The 18744-nt window shown below is 44.0% G+C and overlaps 1 protein-coding gene across 2 annotated transcripts in view; it reads right to left on the bottom strand.

The window, feature by feature from the left end:
- LOC129864123 (astrotactin-2-like) overlaps nucleotides 1-18744 on the bottom strand; it is a 485619-nt gene that overhangs the window by 388979 nt on the left and 77896 nt on the right. For both annotated transcript variants that reach the window (XM_055936744.1, XM_055936743.1), the window contains exon 2: nucleotides 11666-11853. In XM_055936744.1, the coding sequence (XP_055792719.1) occupies nucleotides 11666-11853 (188 nt within the window). The remainder of the gene's footprint in view (nucleotides 1-11665; nucleotides 11854-18744) is intronic.

The following is an 18744-nucleotide window of genomic DNA, read 5'->3' as shown; positions in this document are numbered from 1 at the left end:
TAGCAGTTCACACATATCTATCTTTGTGGTTTATGTCGCATTTCACACATATCTATCTTTATGGTTTATGTAGCATTTCACACATATCTATCTTTATGATTTATGTAGCATTTCACACATATCTATATTTATGGTTTACGAATGGCTGAATTTCACATTTCTGCTTTCTGCTTTGCAAGATATGTACACCCAGCACTCACGCCAAGATCTGAGAGAATGGGAAGATTATGTTACGTTACATGGCATAGGAAAGGCTTGGTAGCTGCCAGCCGTTATTGTGTCCCATTGAGTTAAAATACTACTTGTCCTCCAAGTGAACCCAAACGTGTCGTCATTTATGTAAGAAATATCCACCTTACCACTACTATGGCTGACAATAAATTGTTTTTTTTCTCTTTGAAATTTGACAATAGTATTGCAGAGTATTATACTTCATTCCCATCCTTACTGTGCCAGAAACAGATGCACACACTCTGTGCCTAGTCCTCCTATATCTTAGCTTGAGATTCCTAAAACATGGATGGATTCTGTTCTGGGGGGGAATGGGGGTTCCAGTGAGGCAGGGAAATTGCTTTCTCTCTCTCTCTCTCTCTCTCTCTCTCTCTCTCTCTTTCTCTCTCTCTCGGTTGCCGGGTGGTTTTGTTTAATGCGTGGTGAAGTACATCTCGCAAGCCTGATCAAACAGCCACTGTGACTCTTTTGTGGCGGCAAAGTGGTTAGCACTAGGTGTTAATAATTCCACGCGCCACACTTCCTTCTCTGGCTCTGAGGGGGAATGTAAAAGGATCTGTCAGAGACTGCTTCATCACTATCGATTCCATTTAATTCCGACTTGTGCATGAATGGCTCTGGCAGATAGGATGCAGGAGGATAACATTCTACAGTATGCCTTTGTTTCCTCTTTTCCATTTCCTTCTCTGTTTGAGAGCCCGAATTGTAAGCTTGGCTCTAGCTGCTCTGCAAGGTTTGGCAATTATCTCCCACAGCCTTTGCACAATAAGTACGTAGGCCACCAGAGCAACTGGGTTAGCATAATGCCCAATTATTGGTAAACGGCATGGATCAATGGTAATGACAAGAGAGTGCAAAGCAAGCCATCCTCTTCTCAGTCCCTATGCTAAGACAACTAAGGCGCTTCCGAAGCTATTATTACATGTTAATAACACAGTAGTGGGTTGATTTCCAATGGGCTTATTCAGGCTTTATAACTATAGGCCAGTGTGAGTTATTCTAAAACCTGTCAGCAAATGCCATAAGATAACCACCCAAAAAGCAGCGAAAAACAAAAGCTTCGCTGACCACCATTATACTTTCTATGTGGTACCTTCAACGCAAGTGTTTGATCACTCGACGTTGAGGATGAGAGCTCGAATCAGTGGTGTCACATAAAGCCCTCCAGGCAAGGCTGCTGGAACAGACACAACATTAGCCATGCAGGGAGCGGAGCTGCTGTAAACGCTTATGTAAGGGGAGCCGACGAGTGCCCGGCGCATGCTAATGTACCCCCTACGACCAGACGGTCTCGGACCAGACACGGTAATGTAGCAAGGCCAGACAGGGGGGGAGTCAGGGGCATAGAAGGTCATGACGGGGGTCTGAGTCAGGACTGATCAAGCTAGGGGCTCTTAGTGTGACTGGTTCTGGTTGACCAGCATAACAGCAGAAGGAAAGTTCTTCGTAATGCCGGAAAAGTTTCCTGGAATTGATAGTCAATGGGTTTAAATATGCCAATGAGCACTTAAAACAGAGCAATGGAAAACACAGCCCTCCCGACCACATTTCTATACTGAATACCAATTCAAAGGTATACATCCATTTGACCATTTCCCTAAAGACATAATTTATGCATGTGTCATGCACACTTTCCCCTAATCAAATATTTCCAAATAACTGGAAAAGTTAAGAGAGGCTAATGAGAGAAGCTGTGGGGAAGCACAGCTAATGGCCACAGACCCCTGATCCAACTCAAATTTTTCTTCATTGAATAACAAAACATTTACCTTTTGGCCCTCATGTCACCGATTTTCACAACCTATATTTAATTCCCGTATTTGTTCTTCATCATGAGTAAGAGGAAGCTCATTATCTGAATCTCGAGGCTAGTACAGCTGGCAGCAGCCTATCATCTGAGACACAGAGGTCTAAGTGTAACCTATAAAATCATCATTATCCTGGTGTGCTTTCGCTTGTTACACATGATTGACAAGTCAGCCAATTAGAGTGGAAGAATGAAAGCTTGTCCTTGTTCCTTACTTAAGTGAGTTTAATGGCATGCCCGACACTTTTTGAAAGGAACTTTAAGTTGTGCGTTTCGTGTTATTTTTGGCAAGGCAGTTCAAAAAAGGAGAAATATGTCTTTGTGCTGAAATAGTAATTTGATTTGAATGTTAAGATCATACAGTGAATGTCTACGTTTTTAATGATATGGTAATAGGGATATACACATTTTAGTTATGATCACTGTAGGGTCATGGTTGGTGAAAAGCTAAGTGTACTTTGAAAACATAAGAGCATTTTATTTAGCACATAAGATCATACATTTATCTTGTCTGCTGAAAGTAATGCTTACCTTGGGGCAGTAAATGTGCCTTTGTGAGCTCCATACTGCACATTATTTAAGGTAAAATGCTTCTTAATTTGAATGCTAGCACTCTATACAGATGCAGGATCTTAATTTGATCCGTTTCTCACGGTAGGAAAATAATCCTGCAGTAACAAGAAACGTGAATTATTGTGTGTATTATAATTATTGGGTTGATGCAGCACTCCTTCTTGGTAAAATAGACCTTACACAGCCTGGAGGTGTGTTTTTTGTATCTTTGTATATTTGATTTAACCTTTATTTAACTAGGCAAGTCAGTTAAGAACAAATTCTTATTTACAATGACGGCCCGGCCAAACCCTAACCCGGACGACGCAGGGCCCATTGTATTTGTATGGAGCAGCTAAGCAGCAGCTACTCTTCCTGGGGTCCAGCAAAATTACAATACATTCACCCTCAGGCCCCTACTCCACCACTACCACATATATACAGTACTAAATCCATGTGTATATATAGTGCGTATGTTATCATGTATACATGTGTTGCTTCACAGTCCGCGCTGTTCCATAAGACGTTTTTTTCATCTGTTAATTGAAATGCTTTCCAGGTGACTACCATGAAGCTGGTTGAAAGAATGCCAAGAGTGTGCAAAGCTGTCATCAATGCAAAGGGTGGCTATTTGAAGAATCTCAAATGTAAAAAATATTTTGATTTGTTTAACACTTTTGTGGTTCCTACATGATTCCATATGTTATTTCATAGTTTTGATGTCTTCACTATTATTCTACAATGTAGAAAATAGTAAAAATACATAAAAACCTTTGAATGAATAGGTGTTCTAAAACCGGTAATGTATATATTAATAGAGCAATTGAAATTCCAATAATATGAACACATTATGATCTAAACAAATCAGAATAAACTGCACAATTCAAAAGGTTGTCAGAGTTCCATGCCAATAAGATATCCTTTCCACGTATGTGATGGAGAGACTGAATGTAGGAGGAATGGGGGAGAGAGAAACCAACAGCTCAATGTCAAAAGAATAGAGCACTCAGACTTGAACCTGTCACAGAACTGACAGAATTACACTTAATGATGCAAAGAGCCAGGAGACATCCTGGGCCCCGAGGCCAGACGCATACACCGTGTTTCCTGATCCCCTTCCTTCCTATTCAATATCCTTCCCCAATTTCACAGATGATGAGATTCCGCACGGATAAACACACATGCTACCATTCACATCAAGTCCAAGTGGAAGTATCAAAAGAAAACCAAGAGGGGTAACTGAAAGCATGAAATAAGGTCTGCTCTGAGCTTGAACCCACTTTAGATCGCACAACCAGCTTGCCCGGAATGACCTCTGGCTCGTCACTCAGTGGAGTGATATTTAAAAACAGAGCCTGCTAATGCTTATGCCCTGAAACAGTGCTAGTCAGCAGAGGGACACATTGAGGGTGGGTGAGAGATTTGCATCGAACAGCATGGATGGATGATGCACATGATGCAGCAATTCCCCTTAGGGATGGGCAGTATAGCGTATTTTACCATATACCGGTATTGATGCAATGACCGGTTTGGGTTTTTACTTTACCTTCTATAACAGTATTTGAATGTTTGGTTTGTTAAATGTGGTACGCCGTGTTTAACGTCCATTTTTATAGTTTACTTCGCTACTTGAGTCATCTCTCTCTGCTCTCGCTCTTTGTTGTTCCTAGACCACGAGACACTTGCCTTCAGTCTGCGTGGTCAATGCAGCACATGCAACAATGTTGATGACAACAATGCTGTTTTCACTTTGCTTCTTCATATAAATCCAGTAGTGTTCTAAAATTACACTATTAGTTTGTGTTGCTAACATCTGAAAACAGCTAGTTTGTCTTTTCTTTGCAAGTTGGGCCTAAATCTTGTTAGCCGCTAATGCTAAACACTAGGTAGCTAGCTAATGAATGTACTGAGTCAGAGCAAACATAATTAGTTATACAGCCTGATAATACCAGTGATGGTGTAGACCTAAATCAGCATGTTGTTTGTGCAGCAGTACCTTCTAAATCAAAGAGGAATACAAGAAGCATTAATATGTTAGCTACATGAAGTAGCTAAGATTAAACAGTCAATGTAGCCAAAGATTATAGGGTCCCTTAGGAAACAATTATCAACACTTTGGTTCCTAAAAAAACACTTTGGTTCTTACCCTCACAATAATCACAATAATTCCTCCCTGGCATTTTCCTTCGAATTAGAATAATCATTCCATTTCCATGATTCCAACATTTCACCCAAGTGTTCTGCTCCAAATCACAAGTAAAATCGCTATTGCAACATTTGGTTCGAAATCAGGTTTAGATTGTTTGCCCATATCGTGCAGCCCTACATGGCAGGTTGGGAATTTTCTCAAATGAGTGCAGGAAATACAGAAATTTATGAAAATGCTAAAAAAAGAATGGGGTTGAAGTTGAATTGAACAGTATAAAACAATCAGAATGGAGAAAGACCCATTTAAATCACTTAGAATGTATGTGTTGCCACCCTGAGGTCATGCACTACTTATAGAGCAAATTAAGAAATTGTATCATTTAAAAACATAAAATACTGTCATACCGTCAATTTCTTATTACAATACCGGGATATGATATTTTGGCCATATCGCCCAGCACTAATTCCCCTGAGGACAGCGAGTCAAGAGGCAAAGAAATAAGGAAAGATAGAGGGGGAAAGAGAGAGAAAGAAAGAGGCAGAGAGAAGGGGATGTGAAGAGATGTGAGGATGGGGTGGAGGTAGAGAGAGGGGTCAAAAGGGGCAGAGAAAAGAGGAATGTATTGAGAGGTGATTAAGTTGGAGAGATGAGAAGTGATGTCTGGAGCAAGGAAAAGAGATAATATAAGAAAGAAAGAGAGGAGTGAGACGTGAGAAAGAGGAGAGCAAAAAGAGTGTGGAGAAGTGAAGAGAGGGGACTGGAGAGATGTGAGAGGAGATAGTTGAATGGAGAGAATACTTGTAAGGACATACCAGTGGAGAGGTGTCTAATGGATTAAAGAAGAGAGATGTGTGTAGGTGTATAGGTTGTTATCAATAAAATGGCACAATAAGGTGCAGAGTGTTCCATTTGCCTGCTGGGCGACAAGGAGATCCCCAGCGCCGCTAAAACCATTGACAACTGTGTGCCTTTTTCAAGGGATTGTTAGATAAATCTAAACTATTTGGTTGTAATATCATCACCTCTTGAAGAGCATAGTCACAACTACACATTTCAGATTATTCCATGCAAAACAATTGTCAAATTAACCTCTATCATCAGAATTATACAGAAATTAACTGTATGCTTTTCATGATCAGTAAACATCAATTGATCATGTCATTTCAGATATGGGAGGGTAGCCTCACAATATCTCTAAATATTGTCTATTTGAGTGATATAAAATAAAAGTGAACTATACCTGACCAGTATGAGTTGTTAAGGTTAATTTCCCATCCTTTTTGGGCTCTGCCTGTCAAGCAGCAGAAGGGTGCATATACTGTACTTTACAAGCTGCCAGTAGAGACTTTGTACAGTTGGCTAAACATAATGGTAAGTAGACCTAATGTACTTTTTTCTCCAACATGACCCCCTTTTCAACATTGTTTTTAAGAGTGTTTAATCAAGTTTGCTGGTTGACGGACCATGCCATGCCAAATTGACTAACTTTAAGGGGGTAAACTAGACGGCTATATTTGCTTGCTATCTATAGTGATGATGACAGTAGTCCGACTGACAACTTTACCAGGATGAGAACTTGCCGATGTCAAGCTTTTTCCAAAAACCTAATCTCTTAGGAAGCAAGCTAAATGACACATGTTGTTTGCTTAGCTAGCTACATGCCAAATGGATAGGTTACCTTCACATGTCTGAAAATATATGATAAATTCGTGTTTACTGATCATGAAAAGCATGCAGTTAATTTCTGTATAACTCTGATGATAGAGGTAAATTTGACAATTATTTTGCATGGAATAATCTGAAAAGTGTAGTTCTGAATGCTCTTCAAGAGGTGGTGATATTAAAACCAAATAGTTACATTTATTTAACAATCCTTTGAAAACGCCCCCAAGTTGTCAATAGTTTTAGCAGAGCTGGGGATCTCCTTGCCCCCAGCAGCCAAATCGAACACTTTGCACCGTATTGTGATATTTTATTGATAACGACCTATAGGAGAGCAGTAGAAACTTATGGAGCATGCAGAGGCAGGTGAACAGATGGATATGGTAGTAGAGGTGTAAAGGTGCACATGTTTGAGAAGGTTTGTTGGTATGTTTATGTTTCCAGAAGAACAAAGGAGATGTGTGAAATGCGTGCCCATCTGTAGGTGCTTCTATCACAAAGCTGTTGTTAAAGGATGTGTGTTTGTGTGTGGGGGTGCGTGTGAACATGCATGTGTGTGGGGGTGCGTGTGAACATGCATGTGTGTGTGCAGTCGTGGCCAAAGGTTTTGAGAATGACACAAATATTAATTTTCACAGTCTGCTGCCTCAGTTTGTATGATGGCAATTTGCATATACTTCAGAATGTTATGAAGATGGATCAGATGAATTGCAATTATTTGCAAAGTCCTTCTTTGCCATGCAAATGAACTGAATTCCCCAAAAAACATTTCCACTGCATTTCAGCCCTGCCACAAAAGGACCAGCTGTCACGTTCCTGACCTATTTATGTTAGTTGTTATGTGTGTTAGTTGGTCAGGACGTGAGGTTGGGTGGGCATTCTATGTTTTCTGTTTCTGTGTGGATTTTGGGTTGCCTGGTATGGCTCTTAATTAGAGGCAGGTGTTTGGCGTTCCTCTAATTAAGAGTCATATTTAGGTAGGCGTTGTCAAAGTGTTCGTTGTGGGTGATTGTCTTCCGTGTCTGTATGTTATTTCGTACCACACGGGACTGTTTCGGTTTATGTAGTCTGTTTCCATTTCGTGCGTTCTTCGTGTCAATGTAAGTTCTCATGTTTAGGTCAGTCTACGTCGTTTGTTATTTTGTATCATTTCAAGTGTAGTTCGTGTTCGTTTTTCGTCTTGTTTAATAAATATGTGTTCAAACTTCGTTGCGCCTTGGTTCCCTCAATACTCCTCCTTTTCCGAAGATGGAGAGGAGGAGGATCGCCGTTACAGAATCACCCACCATACCAGAGCCAAGCAGCGGAGTCAACGGAGAAAGGGACAGGAAAAGAAGGAGCAATGGACATGGGACGATGTATTGGACGGAAAGGGTTGCTACACTTGGGAGGAGATCCTGGCTGGTAGGGATCGCCTCCCATGGGAACAGCTGGAGGCACTGAGGAGAGCAGAGGCTACCGGAGAGAGGAACCGGAGCTATGAGGGAACGCGTCTGGCACGGAAGCCCAAAAAGCCCGTAAGTAATTCCCAAAAATTTCTTGGGGGGGGGCTAGGAGGTAGTGGGCCAAGGGCAGGTAGGAGACCTGCGCCCACTTCCCAGGCTTACCGTGGAGAGCGGGAGTACGGGCAGGCGCCGTGTTACGCAGTAGAGCGCACGGTGTCTCCTGTACGAGTGCATAGCCCAGTGCGGGTTATTCCACCTCCCCGCACTGGTAGGGCTAGATTGGGTATTGAGCCAGGTGTCATGAGGCCGGCTCAACGCGTCTGGTCTCCAGTGCGTCTCCTCGGGCCGGCATACATGGCACCGGCCTTACGCATGGTTTCCCCGGTTCGCCTACATAGGCCGGTGCGGGTTATTCCACCTCCCCGCACTGGTCGGGCGACCGGGAGCATTCAACCAGGTAAGGTTGGGCGGGTTCAATGCTCAAGAGTGCCAGTACGCCTCCACGGTCTGGTATTTCCGGCGCCACCTCCCCGCCCCAGCCTAGTACCTACAGTGTCTACACTACGCACTAGGCTACCAGTGCGTATCCTGAGCCCTGTTCCTCCTCCACGCACTCTCCCTGTAGTGCGTGTATCTAGCCCGGTGCCTCCAGTTCCGGCACCACGCACAAAGCCTCCTGTGCGTCTCCAGAGCCCTGAACACACTGTATATTCTCCCCCTACTAATCCTGATGTGCTTGTCCTCAGCCCGGTGTCACCAGTGCCGGTACCTCGCATCAGGTATAGAGTGGGCTTTGAGAATACAGTGTGCCCTGTCCCTGCTCCCCGCACTAGTAGGAAGGTGCTTATCCTTAGCCCGGTGCCTCCAGTTCCGGCACCACGCACCAGGTCTACAGTGCGCCGTATCCGGCCAGAGCCATCCGTCTCCCCAGCGCCGTCTGAGCCATCCGTCTCCCCAGCGCCGTCTGAGCCATCCGTCTCCCCAGCGCCGTCTGAGCCATCCGTCTCCCCAGCGCCGTCTGAGCCGCCCGTCTGCCAGGAGCCTGCAAAGCCGCCCGTCTGCCATGAGCCTGCAAAGCCGCCCGTCTGCCATGAGCCTACAGAGCCGTCAGCCAGACAGGAGCCGCTAGAGCCGTCAGCCAGACAGGAGCCGCTAGAGCCGTCAGCCAGACAGGATCTGCCAGAGCCGCCAACCAGACAGGATCTGCCAGAGCCGTCAACCAGACAGGATCTGCCAGAGCCGCCAACCAGACAGGATCTGCCAGAGCCGCCAACCAGACAGGATCTGCCAGAGCCGCCAACCAGACAGGATCTGCCAGAGCCACCAACCAGACAGGATCTGCCAGAGCCGCCAACCAGACAGGATCTGCCAGAGCCGCCAGAGAGCCATGAGCAGCCAGAGCCGTCAGAGAGCCATGAGCGTCGAGAGCCGTCAGCCTGCCATGAGCGTCGAGAGCCGTCAGCCTGCCATGAGCGTCGAGAGCCGTCAGCCAGCCATGAGCGTCGAGAGCCGTCAGCCAGCCATGAGCGTCGAGAGCCGTCAGCCAGCCATGAGCGTCGAGAGCCGTCAGCCAGCCATGAGCGTCGAGATTCGTCAGTCAGCCATGAGCTGCCCTTCAGCCTGAAACGGCTAGATACCCAGAACTGCCCATCAGTCCAGAGCTGTCTCTCTGTCCGGAGCTGCCTTTCAGTCCGGAGTTGCCCCTCTATCATTATCTCCCTCTCTATCTTGATCTACCTCTATATTCTTATCTATCCCTCTGTCTTGATCTATCTCTCTGTCCCGGTGCTGTCCCTATTAGTGATGTTATTAAGAGGATTTTGTGGGGGTAAAAAGAGGGTGGACATTCTTAGAGGGAGGAAGCTAGGATTGATTATGGTGGGGTGGGGACCTCGCCCGGAGCCTGAGCCACCACCGTGGTTAGATGCCCACCCAGACCCTCCCCTAGACTTTGTGCTGGTGCGTCCGGAGTTCGCACCTTATGGGGGGGTAATGTCACGTTCCTGACCTATTTATGTTAGTTGTTATGTGTGTTAGTTGGTCAGGACGTGAGGTTGGGTGGGCATTCTATGTTTTCTGTTTCTGTGTGGATTTTGGGTTGCCTGGTATGGCTCTTAATTAGAGGCAGGTGTTTGGCGTTCCTCTAATTAAGAGTCATATTTAGGTAGGCGTTGTCAAAGTGTTCGTTGTGGGTGATTGTCTTCCGTGTCTGTATGTTATTTCGTACCACACGGGACTGTTTCGGTTTATGTAGTCTGTTTCCATTTCGTGCGTTCTTCGTGTCAATGTAAGTTCTCATGTTTAGGTCAGTCTACGTCGTTTGTTATTTTGTATCATTTCAAGTGTAGTTCGTGTTCGTTTTTCGTCTTGTTTAATAAATATGTGTTCAAACTTCGTTGCGCCTTGGTTCCCTCAATACTCCTCCTTTTCCGAAGATGGAGAGGAGGAGGATCGCCGTTACACCAGCTGACATCATGTCAGTGATTCTCTCGTTAACACAGGTGTGAGTGTTGACGAGGACACGGCTGGAGATCTGTCATGATGATTGAGTTTGATTAACAGACTGGAAGCTTCAAAAGGAGGGTGGTGCTTGGAATCATTGTTCTTCCTCTGTCAATCATGGTTGCCTGCAAGGAAACACGTGCCATCATCATTGCTTTGCACAAAAAGGGCTTCACAGGCAAGGATATTGCTCCCAGTAAGATTGCACTTAAATCAACCATTTATTGGATTATCAAGAACTTCAAGGAGAGCGGTTCAATTGTTGTGAAGAAGGCTTCAGGGTGCCCAAGAAAGTCCAGCAAGTGCCAGGACCGTCTCCTAAAGTTGATTCATCTGCGGGATCGGGGCACCACGAGTACAGAGCTTGCTCAGGAATGGCAGCAGGCAGGTGTGAGTGCATCTGCACGCACAGTGAGGCGAAGAATTTTGGAGGATGGCCTGGTGTCAAGAAGGGCAGCAAAGAAGCCACTTCTCTCCAGGAAAAACATCAGGGACAGACTGATATTCTGAAAAAGGTACAGGGATTGGACGTCTGAGGACTGGAGTAAAGTCATTTTCTCTGATGAATCCCCTTTCCGATTGTTTGGGGTATCCGGAAAAAAACTTGTCAGGAGAAGACAAGGTGAGCACGACCATCAGTCCTGTGTCATGCCAACAGTAAAGCATCCTGAGACCATTCATATGTGGGGTTGCTTCTCAGCCAAGGCTCACTCACAATTTTGCCTAAGAACACAGCCATGAATAAAGAATGGTACCAACACATCCTCCGAGAGCAACTTCTCCCAACCATCCAGGAAGAGTTTGGTGACGAACAATGCCTTTTCCAGCATGATGGAGCACCTTGCCATGAGGCAAAAGTGATAACTAAGTGGCTCGGGGAACAAAACATCAATATTTTGGGTCCATGTCCAGGAAACTCCCCAGACCTTAATCCCATTGAGAACTTGTGGTCAATCCTCAAGAGGCGGGTGGACAAACAAAACCCCACAAATTCTTACAAACTCCAAGCATTGATTATGCAAGAATGGGCTGCCATCAGTCAGGATGTGGCCCAGAAGATAATTGACAGCATGCAAGGGTGGATTGCAGAGGTCTTGAAAAAGAAGGGTCAACACTGCAAATATTGACTCTTTGCATCAACTTCATGTAATTCTCAATAAAAGCCTTTGACACTTATGAAATGCTTGTAATTATACTTCAGTTTTCCATTGTAACATCTGACAAAAATATCTAAAGACACTGAAGCAGCAGACTTTGTGAAAATGTATATTTGTGTCATTCTCAAAACTTTTGGCCACGACTGTATGTGTTTCTTACCATAACAGAGATGTGAAGCAGGTGCATGTGTTCGTGCAGGACGTGAGCAGGTTCCCGGGCCGTAGGCACGGTGGTCTGGATCAGCTGCTCAGAGGTGCTCATGGACACGTGGAAATACAGAGTCCCATTCTCCAACCACTGCTGCTTCCAATGCACCTGAGATATGTCTGCCCCAGTACCTGACATCTCTACAGATAGAAAGAGAGAGAGAGAAAGAGAGATTTTGTGAAATAAACAATTGGCACTGTGTGTGTGTGTGTGTGTGTGTGTGTGTGTGTGTGTGTGTGTGTGTGTGTGTGTGTGTGTGTGTGTGTGTGTGTGTGTGTGTGTGTGTGTGTGTGTGTGTGTGTGTGTGTGTGTGTGTGTGTGTGTGTGTGTGTGTGTGTGTGTGTGTGTGTGTCTGTGGGAGGAACATGCATCTGTGGGGAAAGTGAAGTGAAAGTTCAGGGGTGACTCAGAAGTCTGTGATAAGTTTTCATTAACATTCCAGTGAAGTGCTTGCTCTCTCTTAAGGTCAAGACTCGGCTGCCCCCCTAGAGGTAGATGTATCAACAGTAGATAGCTTAGACTTTTGCTTGCATGCTGCTTATTTGTATAAACAATTAAAATTAGTAGTGTACTAACACATGGGGACAAGACAATGGGTGCCATTCCGTTCGTTAACCGTCACCTAGGATTCCATTTTATTGTCAATAGCACTAGAGAAAATGTTGTGTCATGCCCTGATCATAGAGAGCCTTTTTATTCTCTATTTTGGTTAGGTCGGGGTGTGACTAGGGTGGGTGATCTAGTGCATTTATTTCTATGTTGGCCTGGTATGGTTCCCAATCAGAGGCCGCTGTTTATCGTTGTCTCTGATTGGGGATCATATTTAGGCAGCCATTTCCCCACTGGTTTTTGTGGGATCTTGTTTGTGTGTAGTTGCCTGTGAGCACTCCAGAACGTCACGTTTTGTTTGCTGTTTATTGTTTTTTGTGCGTTTCATCTGATTAAACATGTGGAACTCTAGGTACGCTGCGCCTTGGTCCGTTAATTCATTATACGATCGTGACACGTTGCCTCACTGCGCTCTCCGCAAATCATCAAAAGTCCTGTAAATCTAATGAATACATTAGCATGAACAGGCCATTGGCATTAGCATAAAGAGCTATGACACCAGAGGGGAAGTGGATCAATTGAAAAAGGAAAGAAGCCAGCGAGAAAAAAATCCAAGAAGACGAGTCGCAACTTTGAAAGATTTTAACAAAGCCAAGTGAGATTAGATTTAGTGGGCAGGTTGGTGGGAGAAATAAAAGCAGGGAGGAAAAAAGCCAAGTTGGCCAGATAGGGATCAAAGCACAGGACTGTGATGCTATCGACTGCTGGGGCTATGTGGTCGCTGGGTACTGAGACAGCCTCTGGGAGCTATGTGCTTGATACAGTATTTGTCAGGGGTGGGTGACAAGGTCAGTGACAGGGGGACGGGAGCTGCTCCCAGACCAGTGGCAGGTACAGAATGAGGGATGGCTTTCAGTGGCGCTGGTCATTAACCTACTGACCCTGGGTCAGTGGACACGGCAGGAGAAGAGTACTCTGTGAGCTGCCCTCATCACTGCCACTGCCCTTCCAGTACAGGGCACACACATACATCAGGAACGCTGGGGCTTCAAGGACAGGGGTAGAGGTAGAGGGACTTGATATGGCACAGTATGGTATGGGATGCTCTCTGACACCACACTAAGAGTCCAGATTCTTTGACAGATTTGTGGACAAGTCCGTAATGTTCTATTCCTGTGTGCCCTCACTGTATCAGAACTTCATTAACAAGGGCAGTATGATCATCTACCATGAACACTAAAACAGCCATATAGAGGATGAGCTGGAGGATATGCTAACCACTGTATTATTGTACAGGGATCTACATTTCTGGCTCCTCATGGGACAATCAGGTGGGAAACTTTTCAAAAGCCTCCAGAAAGTACGCTTTCAGCATCTTTCCCTCTCATAAATGGATGCTGACTGTGCTATAGTAGGATTAAAATTAGTAGGCTGTGAAATTTCAAGCACCCATCGAAAGCACATTGGTGTGTTTAATCTGCAGCTTCTCATATTTGGAGATTTGGCTATTGAGCTTGAAAGAGGATGTTCTCAGGTCTAACAGAGGTGGCACTCATCAGAGGCAGCCATTTAAACGAATAGAGGGGACAGATATAACAGAGCCATTTTGTCTGGTAATCACTTGGGTGGACACTGTACAAAGACAAAAGCCTGCCATGAGTGTTGTTATTGGGCAAACATTGAGACGTTAGCAGGATACAGAGGCTGTTGTGTGTGTGTGTGTGTGTGTGTGTGTGTGTGTGTGTGTGTGTGTGTGTGTGTGTGTGTGTGTGTGTGTGTGTGTGTGTGTGTGTGTGTGTGTGTGTGTGTGTGTGTGTGTGTGTGTGTGTGTGTCTGCGTATGTGTGTGCATATGTGTGTGCGTGCATGTTGGTTAGTTTGCATGCCTGTGTGTGGGAAGACGAGGTTGAAGCATGTAAGCTCCCAGCAAGGGCGTCAGGGATGGAATGTCTACCCAGCGGAGAGAAAGGACAACCCTGAGGTGTGTCATTGCAGCCATTACACAAGCCCCTGAGAGCAAAGGAGAAGCATGGCTGACTTTACACAAAGAGAATGAGAAACGGTTGAACCATTAGAGCTCTCTTCTCAAGAGTGAGGCGAATGCCGTATCGCATCAACACCGACCAAGGTACCAATAGTTACCAAGGTTACAGTAAAACCTATAGCAAAATGTTTTTTTTTAAAGGCAAACTGTTTTTAGAGTAACATCCTTTTCCAGTTGACCCACTCGTGATCGCATTAAGCTTGCAGAACAGAGCAGACGGGATTGTTTGGAGCTTGCCCAAATCTTTGATAAAGCCCTGTTATTCTAGACTGATGCATCTGAAGGTAGCCCAGATGACCCTGAGTGAAATCTACTGAACACTCAGTATACCACTTATTTCCAGGGCTGTACTCAAAGTGGCTCAATGCACAGTACCCAATCACAGTTGCTATAACTGTACGTATAGTATATGTAATATTGTATTTCAGCCATTGATTTTCATTTTCGCCCATTTTAGTCCACCATGTTGGGTGTTTTTAAGAGATGACGTTTCTCTAAAATCAACATGAGATTTGATTATGAAGGAAGAATGGACAAAATACATGTATTATTTTTAACTGACTTCCATTGAAGCTACTTTTCAAATGTAGCTTCCACTTCCACCCAGTTGTACAAGTTTGTTTCCATTGTTAGAATGAAATTCACACTGTGAAATAACTATAAGTACTTCTGAAAATGAGAACTGATTTAATCTCCACCAATATGCGTTTTACTTTAGATGCCAGTGAACAATCTGTTCCCTCTAAAAATGAACAATGCAACAGTTTATGATAATAGATACAAAGAGTGTTGTCTAGTGAGCTGTGAATAACCCACTTCTCCCGAGGGTGTGAAATACTGGGATGCAGAATAACACCAAAGCTACTGTGACCAATATGACTAAAGTCCTCTTTGTCCACACTACCATTAGAAACCCTTGAACACAGCATTCAGTTAATGTCAGCAGGCTGACCTTTGTTTTCGTAGGAATGATGAAATGTGCTAGTTATCATTCATAAATGTGACCTTTACCTTGATCAGTGTTCATAACGGCAATTGAAATGTTATTTCATACTAGAATAAAAACAGTGTTGCAGCAACTAAGGAAGCACTCTGTGTTGTAGCTGAGGTGGATTTTGAAGAATGCTTGTGAAGGATATAATGATTATTCATCTCTCTCTTTAGAAAAATTAATACCGGTAGCACACATGCTGTAAAACAATGTTTTGAATTATCGTTGTAAAGCTGAGGTCATGGTTATAGATACACACAGACAAGACAGATGCACACAGATACAAATGGAGTGAGATACACTAAACAAGGACATTTTTGTGGCCTATACACACACACACACGTACATACGCACACACACGTCCTCCCCAAAGGCCGTTCTCATCAGTTTAAAGGTGATCATAGCTGCACGGAGTCAGTAACTGCGTGGGCTGACAGTGCCGTGACAGTTTGTCAGCTCAGTAACAAGACTGTGTCATCTGCTTACCCTGATGAAAGCTGGCACCCTTAAGGCACTATGCTGCTTGCCATTAACCATGTGGCATGGCAAGCCAGCCAGTGAGCCTTCCGATACCGCTGCTGCCTAGCCTAGCGCCTCAGCCTGCCATGCCCGTCATAATATTATGGGCAGCTGCACGTTTAATAATTCATAAGCGACAATAATGATAGACTTCCATAACCTTTTAGATTCATCTAAATATATCAGCTCAAAATGCAGAGAGGATAGAAGACGGTGTCAGTCAGTGCCTCATCAGTACTGTCAGAGCCTATTACCTGATGCCTTACACATGTCAAACACATCTCACTGTGTTTAGCTTTTAGACATTTCTAATGTCCACTCTGAACGGCCTCACTTTTGAAACTGAGTACTGAGAGTAAAGTCTACTTTCAACACACAAAACCCTTCCCCACATACTCTATCAGGAAAAAATATGAAAACGCTCGCAAAAATACATATTTGATTTGTCACCAAATGGGGGGTTGTCACGACTCCCATTCAGAAAATGCTAATACCTGTTAAGAATTGACCAATTACCATTTCCAAACGAGTTGACGTGAGATATCGGATATTTAGGCAAATACGGCATTACCGAAAGGCTGCCGTGCCACACTTCCAGTGTTGAGGAGTGAACTACATGTAGTTCAACTAGTAATTTAATTACATTTTGCATTAGCTTGGCGGTAGTTGAACTGAATTCAAATCTAGGTACTGTTTTCAGTAGTTACTTACTTTTTTTGCCATGTAGTGATGTAGCTAACTACTGGCACTACACACTATGGGTGTGGTTTAGGTTAAATAGTGTTACTGTAGGTTCTGACCAAACAGAGTAAACACTCAAACGGATGACTAGGAGAAGCTCAAACCAAGTTTATTCACCCACTGGGTCATACAGCTGCAAAGACAAAAACATGTTTACACAAGTACCTATAATTATACCCTCGTACTAGGTGGAGTCAACTCCTTGCACATCTAGACAGCCAATACATCTCTGTTGCTAGTCAGGAATTGAATTGGTTCCTCTCACTGGTGTAGTCATGGCCCTGCCTCCTGCTAGAACCTTCGTGGGTGTGGAAGTATATGTGTGTGGGATAGGACTGTTCCTTCTCACTTCATCTGACCTGAACTCGGGACATATTCCTTGCTTGTCCTTCTTTATCAGTGACTGAAACCAGACTGTTCCCCTTTGCCTCCCTCCTTAGGAGCCATTAACAATAACATGTTGACAGAATGTAAACTTTCTGCACTCCCCCTTCCTCACTCAATAACTTTCCATACACCTAGTTCTTATCCATCCTCCATTGACCCCGACATATTTATTTATTTATTTATTTTTTATTTTACCGTTATTTTACCAGGTAAGTTGACTGAGAACACGTTCTCATTTGCAGCAACGACCTGGGGAATAGTTACAGGGGAGAGGAGGGGGATGAATGAGCCAATTGTAAACTGGGGATTATTAGGTGACCATGATGGTTTGAGGGCCAGATTGGGAATTTAGCCAGGACACCAGGGTTAACACCCCTACTCTTACGATAAGTGCCATGGGATCTTTAATGACCTCAGAGAGTCAGGACACCCGTTTAACGTCCCATCCGAAAGACGGCACCCTACACATACATATACATTCCTTATATATGTAAAGTAATCAATACGTTTTAGTATGGTACATGAATGAGTATATTTCAAGCTGAACCCAACAGTAGGCAATAATTTCCTTTCTTTTTCAGCATCAGACCTGCCTAATTCTCACTTAATACATCGCTTATGTGTTTTTTAGGCTAAATTACATATTCTGTTAACATATGACCCCAAATTGACCTGTTCTTGCAATTTATAGTCTATGACATTTCAGATTTACAGATGATCATGTTTCACAAAGTAGTTTGGATGAGCTAAATTACTTTTTCAAAGTGTTGGGTTCTGAGAATATGAAATATACTTATTCATGTCACTGAGGGAGAGAGGGTCATGTATAACGTTAACATTATGTCAGGATATGATATTGTTAGCCATCAGGGATCCTATGGGAGGAGAAGAGACACAGTCTGGTACCAGGCACCATAGCAGCCGTGAGTTGGGCAGGGAAGCGATCACATGTGGCAGGCATTGATAAGGGGAGAGAGCCAGGCATCGAGGGGGTTGAGGTCAGGTCACCTTAAGGAAGAAGGAACGGTTTATTACCCCATCACTTCGTCTTCCTGTCGAACCATAAAAGATGTAAGGATTGGAGAAAATGAGGAGTGCATCTAAATTGGAGAATATATACTTGTTTTGATGGAAACATGTTTTGTCAAATGCAGCTGTATTGATCCTCTGAGAAGAATTAAACTTGGTTAAGCTTTAATAGTGTCTGTTGAGTTTTTTACTCTGAGAATTAGAACCTAACAAAAGAAACATTACTTAATAAGTAAACTATATTTTTTTCATAGGGGTAGCTTTAGTGTAGCTTAACTTCTTCCAGTGTGAAGTAATTGGTAGCTTGGTAAACTATATTTTCAGAGTAGCTTCCCCAACACTGTGCACTTCCCATTGAAATTAAACACTTAACAACTTAAAGCCACCCCAATGTCTTTATAACACTCCCTAATTAAATAGTTGGCATTCATGGACGTAAAGGCCATTAAAAATGATTACAATAAAAATGCATAGTGAGGAGAAAGAGCATGTTCCAAGGCATTGAAATTTGCTAATTTCCGGTGGCACAGTTGGATCCTAACGTCCTGCCATGCCATCTATGTGAAGAGAGAGATCATATTCTCCCAGTCAGGACTGAACAGCTAATAATGTCATCCGGGGGGGAGAGGGAGAGAGAGAGAGAGAGAGAGAGAGACAGAGAGACAGAGAGACAGAGAGACAGAGAGACAGAGAGACAGAGAGACAGAGAGACAGAGAGACAGAGAGAGAGAGAGAGAGAGAGAGAGAGAGAGAGAGAGAGAGAGAGAGAGAG

The sequence above is a fragment of the Salvelinus fontinalis genome, chromosome 10, assembly GCF_029448725.1.
Source record: "Salvelinus fontinalis isolate EN_2023a chromosome 10, ASM2944872v1, whole genome shotgun sequence".
Taxonomy (NCBI): Eukaryota; Metazoa; Chordata; class Actinopteri; order Salmoniformes; family Salmonidae; genus Salvelinus; species Salvelinus fontinalis.
This window is presented reverse-complemented; position numbering and strand designations above follow the sequence as displayed.